The sequence below is a fragment of the Saccostrea cucullata genome, unplaced genomic scaffold, assembly GCF_032062105.1.
Source record: "Saccostrea cucullata isolate Sc308-1 unplaced genomic scaffold, CSIRO_AGI_Scuc_v1 ctg704, whole genome shotgun sequence".
Lineage (NCBI taxonomy): Eukaryota > Metazoa > Mollusca > Bivalvia > Ostreida > Ostreidae > Saccostrea > Saccostrea cuccullata.
Window position 1 is genome coordinate 220,282 of NW_026926216.1, and position 11,562 is coordinate 231,843.

The window sequence follows — 11,562 nt, forward strand, 5'->3', positions numbered from 1 at the left end:
CAATAGTTAAGTAAGAAATAGGTTTACCCTTACCAAGTTATTTGAAATCGTAGCTTCTTATCATCAATTTATTATGTTTTCTTTATCATAATACAGTTTTAGTGTGTTATTTTTATGTGCCTGAATCGATAGATTCGGGGCGTATATTGTTTTTGTCCTGTCTGTCTGTTTGTCTGTTGTCAACATTAACGTTCACCATAACTTTTGAACCATGAGAGATAGAGACTTCGTATTTGGTATGCATACTCCACTAATTAAGCTCTTATAAATGACACCAAGGTCAATGACCTTGTGACCTTGACTGTAACCTATATGCTAAAATAACTTTTTCGAACTTTTGAACCATAGGAGATAGAGACTTCGTATTTGGTATGCATACTCCACTAATTAAGTGCTTTCAAATGACACCTGACACCAAGGACAATGATCGTGTGACCTTGACTGTGACCCGTATGCTAAAAATTGCCTTTTCGAACTTTGTTGCCGCCAGGCGCATATTGTTTCACAAACACATCTTGTTAAACTATTAGTATTGTGTAGATATTCAGCAGTATAGTATAGTTTTGTCTTCAGCAGAGAGTAAAGATATTTCAGTTATTTAAGGAATGACTCTAATTCTTGGCCAGATTATCGAGTATAATATGGTTTGGGTCAGTTTACGCTTTATAATCCGCGAAGCGGATTATAAAAAAGCGTAAACTGACCCAAACCATATTATACTCGATAATCTGGCCAAGAATTAGAGTCATTCCTTATAATTTAATTTTAAAATAATTAAACAACTGGGGATGTAAAATTGTGTTGTTTTTATTAGTTCAAATTTACCGCGCAATAATACAACCATAGTAACGGAAGTGATGGGAAGCAAGGGGAGGTAAAAACTGATACATAGATCTAGCAGCCATGATGCTTGTTTACATGAGGTAAGATCGAGCAACTGTTTGAAGTTAAAGGTACATTCATTAAATCTGGAATTTTTCATGAATCCGAAGGACTGGAAATGAGGGGATTGATGGATACAGATGATTCAGCTGGTTGTCAAGGGGGTGTGTCCCCATACCAAACCAGATTATACAAAATGTTATGCGTTCCTTTTTGGAAATCAACCAATGAGAGACAAGAATACAAACAGAATTAAATTATTAACAGATATAAACATTTGAGTCGGTAAAATGTCAGTTGTATTTGTCGTTGTAAATTATTTCTACTTTGACAGCAAGTTGAGATTGATGAAAAGCTTTAGAAAAGGATGATCTACATTTTAATTATAAATTATTCATTTTTTTTAATAACTTCTTTTGAAGGACCTAAGAAAGAAAAAAAAAAAAAAATTACATACGAGTATGAAAAAAAAAACACGGAAAAAGTACAGATCATGACACTGTTCAAAATATACGTATAGGCCTAAAACGAAAGTCCTTGAAATAGTAATGCAGAATCAGCAAAGACACAATCAAGAAACCAAAAAATATGTACCAGTTATTTATTTTCAAAGTATGTTTTTGTACATTACATGAGTTTAAAGCCAGAGAAAGTCATTTTTACATATTGATTGCTTTCCATATAGTTTCCTCCATAAGCGACACCGACACGTGCTTTGACAATATCACCTTTCTTCAAATTCAGAATGGTCATTGTAGATGCAGAGGCCCTGTCATTATGATCCATAGCATCAGCCCACCCTATATCTTTGACAACATTGTTTTGTACAATCTCCACAGAGCAATGAGATTTGTCATATGCTGTTGTGGACGAGTGAAACACATAAACCCCAATTTCCGGAGCAGTAAATTTCCCGGACCTGGCATTGTATCCATTTCCAATATTGGTCTCAACACGGTCATAGACAAATATTTACATCCACTGAATATTTTCTCCTTTATTTCTTAAGAAACCCCATTGCGTTCATCACTGCATAAACTACAGTAGGCAGGTCGCCTGTACAGATTTCTTAATCAGTGGCTGTTCCATCAATGAAATGTATAAAGACGTTCGCATCATTAATACAATAATTAATCTTTTTAATCCTACTTTAATTGATTATTTAAACAGATATAAATATAAACAATAAAATGCTTTCTTTGTTTGTTGTTACTGGAATGAACGGTCGCAGCTATTGCAGAAAAAATTTACATAACCCGCTTACGCGGGTTATGTATTTTTTCTGCAACAGCTGCTTCCGTTCATTCCAATAACAACAAACAAAGAAAGCATTTTATTGTTTAAATGTTTTGTGTTTGGAAAATGTTTTGACCATGACACTTCTCGACATGTAGGCATAAAATGCAACTCCTTGCAATAGAAATATACAAATCAACATTGGTTCATTATAATTGTGTAAACAATCTTTATTTGTAATCCAACTTTTATTTTATAAGAATGTAGAATATTTTTCTACTCGTGTACTTTTAATATATAATACAATATATAAATTGTGTGAACAGTATTTTTGGTTTAAAAAATGGAAGTGGTAACTATAGTGCAATATACAATCATTTAATTAACAAAAAATGTGTTATAAATTGTTTGTCATACCAGTAAGTCGACTTTCTTTCCGTTGTTCACAGAGGCTGCATTTGGGGTATATTCGATTAAGCGACACGGGTTACACGAGTCACTAGAGTTGTAAATAAAACAACTTATCTTCGACACGGGTGATCAACTCGTGTTACACGAGTATACTCCCCAGTTTACCTGGAGTAACAGGTAAAAGAAATGGCGGGAAGTGAAGACGCATTGTTAATGCGAAAACTGTTTCTGCATAAATTTGTCAGTGTTTGTATTAGAAATTTACAACGTCAATGAAAAATGTCTGCATTATAATTTTGACATCCCTCCCTTTTTTTTTTTTTTTTTTTTTTAGTTTTTAGGTCAACCTCTTTAAATTACTGAATTACTGTTGTGTAATCATTGACAGTTTATATATATTTTTTTAAATAAAGAAGTTTATCCATTTTTTTTTTAAATCTGCCTATAATTGTTGCCCGAACCCCTGGGACCTGTTTTACAAAAGAACTTACGAATAAAACAAAAAACTTATGTTGATTTTAAATTCTTTGAAAATCAATTGTTTTTTAAATTGTTACCATAAAATATCATTCTAAATTCTTTTCAAGAAGAGTAAAATCGCAGAATTAAATTTTGGTCTTAGGTGTTCTTTTGTAAAACGGGCCCCTTGATTACAAAAATGTCTAAAAGGTGCATCTAAAAGATGCATATTGATTCACTAATCAAATTTAACAATTCCAGCATAGATATGTCGTGTTAATTACCTTATGAAGTTAAATTATTATTATTAATAATTCAGTTTAAGATAATTACAGGATCAAATGTGATAGCAATTACAGTTACATGCATATATATTACGATGTAATCTTTATGAATATGGAGGTCGGGTCCCCAGAACCAACCGATTCTTGTTTACAATAAATGTTATAAGTAAATAGAAATTACCTTTTCAGCCTTTAATTACATCGTAATAATTATTGAACAATTTCATGCGTATTTTTTCAAAAATAATTTTAGTTGAAAAATTGATCATTATTTTTACAGACTCAAAATTAAAATCCAAAGCCATATAAGACCATGAAATAAACACATTAGCTCAAGTTTTCTTTCCGACCGGCGTCACATTTTTTGGTAAAAGTACCGGGAGGTATTTGTCTCTCACATCCTGTGACTAACACTATATTAATGAAAAAATGTCACCTATGGTACTACATTGACCAATTATTATACCCCATGCAAAATGTTACGGGGGAGAGAATACAGGCACGTAGCAGCTGGTGGAAGCGCTCCCCACGCTTTTTCCCCCCAAACATCTCTTTACTTTTAAAAAATCTTCATTGAAAGACCACCGATAGCTTCCTCTCCCTTTTCGTTACAGTAAAGCCAAGCATGGGTGAAGTCGTCTTGTATGAATAGAATTTGATGCTGAAGGAAGTGGGACCTACATAATCCACCTCTAACTAAATAGGAGTTTCGGTTTTTTTTCTCTGGCTTGCCCCCCCCCCCCCTTTTTAAAAACGATGGTACGTCACAATAATATTTAATACTATTGACATGTATGTATGTGAAGACATTCTTATTCTACTTTGTTTTTTGTTAAAAAAAATATTGCAAGGATAAATAATCTATAAAATACATGTTGTATCTGTAAAAAAAAATACATTTTGCTGAACAATTAGTTTCAGCTTTGAGGTCTTGTATTTAATTATCTGCTATTCTTTATTTGAGTATTGGATATTATTTGTAAATCAATTGTTTGTCCTGAACAAACCACATGTACAGGGAATATACTGTTTTTCCCCGCCTTACTTATACAAACACTAAACAACACGAGATGTTTTATTTAGATCACTAGAGTTCAATCAGTGAGCATGCGCATATTTAACACTAGTGCGACACGGGTTGTCTTAATCGAATACACTCTTAGTGTCCTCCATTTCTTTCCGGTCACATGACTCTTCAGCATAGAATCAACAGAATCAAAGCCAAAGGTTTGAACATGCTGATTTCGGTGTTGCTTACTTTTGAAAAAAAACCTATAGGTTGTTAACTACTCCTCCAAACTTACATGCAAGACTAGAATGTTTCTCTTTTTATTATCACTCCTTTTATATCACTATTCTCGTGATGGTGTAACAGATGATGTATCATATGTCAAAATATTGTTCATAATTATGTTCATAATTAGATGTACTGTTTCTCTTAAAATAGTTTGTATTAATTCAATAAAAATATATACTTTAAGGGCAAATGATAAAAGAAACTCTAATAAAAAATCCTGAAAATAACAACCTAATTGTATCTATATCATGAGCAAAATAAATAACTTTAACCGCTTGGATTTTACTTTTTCATCCAAGGTTTCACAGTAAAGGGTTTTAAGCTAAGAAAATCTGTATATATTAATAAGAAGGGTTGCAAAAAGGTTGAATTTTGATCATCATAAATGTAGCAAGTTTTAAAATTCTTAATATTTTAAAACCTTTTTTATTCGTATCATTTACAAGCAAAATAAGTATTAAAAATATATATACCAATCCAGGTATTCAAATTTTTGTTTGTTATGTATATCTTTTAGTGTAGAATTTACGAAAGAAGATGAGGGGATAAGGCGGACGAAGTGCCTACATATAGTGCGGCAGATAAGAAGGTAAAAATTTAATCTCAATTATATCCTAATTTTATTTGATATTTCATCTAATATTAAAGTATAATTCAAGTAAAATCTCTACAATTTACATAAATGTCACAAAGACTGGAAATATTTGCCTATGAAAAAGCATACAAACACTAAAAAGAACAAAAACGACAATTTTCTCATACTTCAACAAAATTTTTCAATATGAGTGGATCTTCGTTCCATTTTTTTTTGAAAGACAATCCCTAAAAGTTTGCAATTAAATATACATTTTTTAGTTTACAAAAACATGGAGCGAAGACCCACTGTCATAAAAGTGTACTTTTAAGGTATAACATTAAATGCCTAAAATCAGCATGAGCCATGTAGCAGTCAGTCTCAAAGGAGTTTAATGCGTCAGATTTTTATTGCTAGGGTTCGAGTCCCACGAATACCATTTAATATTTTTATAAAGGAAAAATTTTTACGAGATTTTTTTTCTCTCATAATTTCATAAATTTCAATAATGAGAAGCTAATTTAATTACTCAATTCACATATTGAATATGATTTCTTAATATCCGACGCTATAGGCATTCTGCCCGTCTTGTTCCCCCATATTCTTTACAAAAGGCTGACCTAGTGATGTTTGAAGTCCTTTTAAACTTAAACTCGTTTGTCAGTAGCCTCCATTTATCAAAATTCAAACATGCTTTTGAGTATCGTATGTAAACACTATTGTGACTAAGCTGGTGATACTAGTAACCGATTATTACAACATAAATAAGGAGAACTGACAATGGGAAAGCTGACGTCCTCATTTGTCATATTATTTCGTCGTTAGTTGGCATTTATCCTCTATTGTCAGTAAACATCCAAATACGAAGCAGGTGTTGCAGGTTTTGTGGTGCACTTTATTTCGAAATCACGGTGATACATCGAGTAGACATAAGAATTGAAGTACCTATGATTGATAATTAATAAAACGCAGACGATGTATTTGAATTTGTAGTTGAAGGCACAGCAAGAGTTTTCTTCTGCGGTGGAAGTTTAGTTTTTCAATCATTTCTGCTTGAAAGCATATGTATACGTAACATATATACAGTATGTCAGCTTCATGTATCAGAAATACAGCAATTAGGGACCATATAATAGGAAGAAGATTGGGGGATAAGGCGGGCAGAATGCCTATAGCGTTAGATATCAAGAAATCACATTTAATACGTAAATTGAGAATTTAAATTTACTTCTCGTTATGGAATTTATGACACTATGAGTCTCGTTATTGAAATTTATGAAACTATGAGAAAAAAAAATTTCTGAGAGAAAATAAATCTCTTGAAAAAATGTCATATATAAAAATATTAGATGGTATACGTGGGATTCGAATCCCAGCAATAAAATACCGAAGTATCATACTGCTTTGAGACTAACGCGCTAACCACTATGCTACATGGATCATAATGATTGGGGTCATTTAAATCATGTTTGTGATATGACTCTAGACTTAATGGACTTGAAATATTTCTCGGAAAGATGCGAATGTTTTGTCATAAAAGTGTTGTTTTAAGGTATAGTGGGTCTTTGCTCCATTTTTTTGTAAACCAAAAAATATTTATTTTATCGCAAACCTTTAGGTTTATCTTTTTTAAAAAATGGAGCGAAGACCCATTCATATTGAAAAATTTTGTTAAACTTGACCTAGATGTTCATATGATATATCTGTATAGTATACCAAATTTCATTTCAGTATGTGCAACGGTTTCGAAGTAAATGAACGGAAACTAAGTAGACCGACAGACTGCAGCAAAGCAATATGCCCTCCCTTCTTCGAAGGGGGGCATAAAAATTAGAGTGATTGAACATATTAAATGCAAGAATTTTAGTTATAAACACGCATACTTTTAGCAAAGGTAGGTGAAAAACTCAGATTGGGAATCCCTAATACAAATACGAATACGACATCGGAACGTTTTTGGATGAACAAATAAGATCTTGATCTAAGATCTCAAATTGCAATTCATGACATTGTTTTTATCAATAAAAACACATTCAGGATAAAAAAAAATCTTAATCAGAGTTCACTGACAGGCCATCATGCAGCCTTTAAAACACACTCTGCCCGATCTTGTCACGTCAGTTAATTTTTGGACGAAGCAGTAGGGATCGGAATTGACACATTTCTCGATATCAAACCTTTTCAAAACTGGACATATCCTTGGACAAAGTATAGAATCTAAAAAAGAAACATAAAAACGTTAAATAAAGTTTCATAGAAATCACTCGGTGTTCAGGTTGTCATTTATGGTTATTCAAGCCATACTTATCGTGGTTCAAAACCACGGATCTCATGTGAAAAAGAGAAAGTCAAAATGTGGTCAGCCACAGAAAAAGAAACAAAGTATTGAAACGGAAAGCTGTTCCCTATATTTTTATTATAGCGAAAGTTATCGCCCTTGGTATTTTTAATTACTAATTATATACATCGAAAATAAATACTTAATTAGTGTTGAATTTGAATTAAAGTTATCAATAATAATCTTTGTATGTTACACTAGTTGGATTACTAAAGATTGGTTGATTGGAAGCTTGATTCGTGTTTTAATTACTTTGTAAATAAATAATCACTAAGTATTTTAGATGGTGTTAGGATATATAGGATTTTTACTGGCGAGGATTGCGAGAAAGGTTCTACAGGTAAATCTCGACAAATCTAGTTGGTACATGTAAGTGTGCGGACTTCCCTGCTTACATTGTAATGTGATAAGTGTGTGGTCATCCCTGCTTATTGCTTGAAAGAGTGTGTGGTCATCCCTGCTCTGTGACTGGCATCTTTTAGCAGCAAGTGTGCGGACATCCCTGCTTGTTGCTGCGCAAGATAAGGTGTGTGGACATCCCTGCCTTCATCTTGTGGTAGAGCATTGGTGTGCGGACATCCCTGCCAGTGTCTCTAGACTAGACCGTATTAGTGTCAAGTGTGTGGTCATCCCTGCTTGTCACTGCGCAAGGGCAAGTGTGCGGTCATCCCTGCTTGTCTCTTGTGGAAGTGCGCTGGTGTGTGGACTTCCCTGCCAGTGTCACTTGTTCGCTACCAGTAAAGACCTTATATAACGCAGTACCAAGTGATTAAGACTGCGCATTGTACATATTTGCAGCATCTCAAGGCTATCCGTTTTTATCACGGGTACGAGCCTGCGGGGGTTCACAGGCAGTGACCTCCCTTGCACGTTACAGTATTTTATTGTTTAAAAAAATTTTAAAAGTCTTTTTTTCTTGTTTTAATAAAATAAATCAAAGGAAGAAAGACTCACTATGACATGCCACCTGACATCCCCGAAAGCAGCCATTTACAAACACCGGGGAAACGAAACAACACGGATCACTGTTCAGGCAAGCTTCCATTTTATAGCGAGCAGGTGGAACGCAATTCAAACTTCCTTTTAAAAAAATTAAGAAAAAGAAAGACTTTATTATGAGGTTGTTGTAGATATCCCATTTTAATAAATAAATTGTTAAAATTGTAAAAATTGTATAATATTTATTACAGTGGATGGCTTTTATCATATGACTGATACTTACAATGTAGGTGGTATGTCAATGTCAAAATACGGTACTTTTTATCCTCTTTTGGGATATAGTCATTGATTTCACTAGACCGATAGTTTGTACAAGATAAAAGGACAGTAAGAATAAAAAAAAATCATCAATTCAAATTAGAAGGAAAACTACCGTTCTAAAAGATATGGAATACACAAGTAATATAATGAGTGTTTTATCCTCATTTTAGTGTTTAAAGAAAAAAAACTTACCAGGTTCGAAATCCGATGCACGGCTTCCAACGATGAATGCAAAAATCAAATAAAAAGTGTACATCTCCATGGGAATTTATTTATGATCAACTATGCACAAGCAGGAGAAGGATTGAAATCTATAATCTCATATCAGTGCTGTTAACTTATAATATATACACAGTTCAGAAACCCAGTACACGGGCAGTTAAACAACGCAACAGCTGAATTTGAGAACCATCATTAATAAATGCCCAAAATGTTCATTAGGGTTATTATGACAATAATAACTGTCATTTTCGTAATGCAACAAATTGTAAGTTTTTATGCACTTTAAGTGCAACTACTGCGTAAAAACTGATTGTGGATACATCATTACTTAATTATTTACTTATAATAAAGTTAGCTAATAGTCCAATTAGTTATAACGAGAGAAATTTATTTTTCGACACTTTTGTACGAGTTGAAGCATGAGGCTAGATACAAATACTTGCTCATGTAATAGGAGTAGTCAAATGTATCGACTAATTTGAGATACTGTAGTACTGATATTTTGTAAATGTATTATATTAAATTTTAGCGTGTACGATATTTAGCGGAAAGTGATTTTTAAACAAGTTGCGTCGATTTGATTTGGCGCATTTCTTGATATTCTTATTCATGTTTAAGCTGAAGCATCTTTCCGCCAAAAGCACTAAAAAGAATACACCGCCAAATATAATACGTTTACAGTATACTCTCTACCATCTATAAAGTACAGTCAACTGGGCTCCTTGTTAGGCATTTAATCAGAAATAACCGATTTCATCCTCTTCTGAACCGTGAAGAGAAAACTGAATCTCTCAAGGACCTTCTATTTAAACATCGGCCTTCCAGATGTGTGATAAAATCATCAAAAATCTTAAAATTTGGATAAAAGTATAATGCTATTAATATAACTCTAATAATAACATATACAGAATCACTGCTTATAGTAGGCAACTTTTTATCCTTAATCCTTAAAAATATAAATCCGTGTTAGACAAGTTTTAATTACACAGAAAGCTATGATTAGTAACACAGTCAAGTCTACAGAAGTAATCAGGAACAGGCCTTAATACAACCACTGAAGCACTCCTTGCCATCTTTAGGTTGAATTATTTTTTCAACAAAACAGTACGGATCGGTATTGACGCAGTCCTGTACTTCAGACTTTTCTAAAACAGGACAAGTCCGCTTGCAGAAAATAGAATCTGAAAATGGAAACAGGGTTACAAAAACTATGTTTCATAGAGTGATTAAGGCTTCAGATGCTCAAATTAACAACAACGAGGACAATTTTATATACTTAAACATTATAGATTTATATTATATAACAGCATTAAAAAAGAAACCACCCTCCATTAATGATTATTTACCGCCTATAATAACCTAAACTATTTAAAAATGTTAATCTTATAATGCACAACCGATCAATACTTCTGTTTCGAGTACATCTTTGATGATGAATATTTGTTTAGATCAGTATAACTAATTTTGACTGGCATTTCAGGTCTGGTTAAGATTTGCCAAATAAAATGAATTCAAGAAGAAATTTATGAATGACAAAAAGCGTCTTACTCCGACAATCCAACTGACATCCTGTGAAACAGTCCTTTTCGAACACGGGCAGAACAGAGCAACAGGGGTCCTTGTTCAGGCATGCTTTCATTCTATACTGACTGGGAAGAGCGCAGTCAAATTTATCTGAAAGAAATTAAGATTAAATTCTTATAAAGTAATATGTATACAATACAGTTCTATGTTTCTCTTGTTCATTTCATAAATTTTCTTTTGTGAGAACTCTTTCATTATTTACTGGTAATTTTAATAATTATACTAACATGTATTTTTACATCTTCATCATTAACGCGGAATATATAATATTGTAATGGAAAATTAACAATTTTTCCCTGAAATGATTTTTTTAAAATTAGAAATTATGTGAATTTCTAGACATTTTTACAGGAAATTCATTAAAAGGAGAAGTAAAATTTATGACAAGTTAATCTTTGCCACGAAGTCCATCTTTTGGTTTAATATATTAAACTCTTTTAGAATTCTTCCTAAAATGACACTGTCCATAAATGCAATTGTTTAAATATAAAGTAACTTACCAAGCATTTTGAATGATATACAGTCTACAATAAACAATGAAATTATAACTAAAAGGAGCGCGTTCACCATTCTGAATATAATAGACGAATCCAAATTATGTAACAATAAAGCTATGTTACTCAGGTTATATATTATACACAAGTAGGATGAGGAAACAGTCGTAAAAAAACGCAACATCTGGCTTTGTGACAGCTATTATCATTCAAATATTTCCAAAGATTTATTATTTAGACCTTATTTTAATGGGATAACATGAGCTATTGATATATCAATTTAACTGATGAGTTGTTTACAAGTAAATATGTATTTACCTTTCGATCTGTCATATTTTTTTTTAAATAACACCTTTAAAAAATTCTTCTGACAGCGATTTCTTCATTCGCCATTATATATTTCTAAACTTTATTAATTTACTTGTGTAAATTTGCAACGAGGAAATTCAGGTTATCCTTTGAGAATTATGAAATATGTAGAGATAACGAACAGTATTCGACATTAAACATTACAAAAAAGG

General features: G+C 32.5%; 2 protein-coding genes across 2 annotated transcripts; both read right to left on the bottom strand.

The window, feature by feature from the left end:
- Window positions 1-7,183: 7,183 nt before the first annotated feature.
- Window positions 7,184-9,197, bottom strand: LOC134271137 (uncharacterized). The gene is made up of 3 exons (XM_062753388.1): window positions 8,934-9,197; window positions 8,436-8,561; window positions 7,184-7,360 (listed from the first exon to the last, which is right to left on the bottom strand). The coding sequence occupies exons 1-3, from the start codon at window positions 9,001-9,003 to the stop codon at window positions 7,206-7,208; spliced, it is 351 nt and encodes a 116-aa protein (XP_062609372.1). The 5' UTR covers window positions 9,004-9,197; the 3' UTR covers window positions 7,184-7,205.
- A 728-nt stretch (window positions 9,198-9,925) lies between these two features.
- On the bottom strand, window positions 9,926-11,148 carry LOC134271136 (uncharacterized). Its single transcript, XM_062753387.1, has 3 exons — window positions 11,048-11,148; window positions 10,512-10,637; window positions 9,926-10,144 (listed from the first exon to the last, which is right to left on the bottom strand). Exons 1-3 carry the CDS (start codon window positions 11,115-11,117, stop codon window positions 9,993-9,995), a joined length of 348 nt encoding a protein of 115 aa, XP_062609371.1. The 5' UTR covers window positions 11,118-11,148; the 3' UTR covers window positions 9,926-9,992.
- Between the last annotated feature and the right edge of the window lie 414 nt (window positions 11,149-11,562).

Coding starts and splice junctions, on each gene's coding strand:
- LOC134271136 (XM_062753387.1), bottom strand. CDS start 11,117: ATGGTGAACGCGCTCCTTTTAGTTATAATTTCATTGTTTATTGTAGAC. Junction 10,638..11,047: donor TATATCATTCAAAATGCTTG/GTAAGTTACTTT, acceptor AATTTCTTTCAG/ATAAATTTGACTGCGCTCTT. Junction 10,145..10,511: donor ATGTCAGTTGGATTGTCGGA/GTAAGACGCTTT, acceptor TTCCATTTTCAG/ATTCTATTTTCTGCAAGCGG.
- LOC134271137 (XM_062753388.1), bottom strand. CDS start 9,003: ATGGAGATGTACACTTTTTATTTGATTTTTGCATTCATCGTTGGAAGC. Junction 8,562..8,933: donor TGCATCGGATTTCGAACCTG/GTAAGTTTTTTT, acceptor TTTTTTTAAAAG/GAAGTTTGAATTGCGTTCCA. Junction 7,361..8,435: donor ATGTCAGGTGGCATGTCATA/GTGAGTCTTTCT, acceptor TTTCTTTTTTAG/ATTCTATACTTTGTCCAAGG.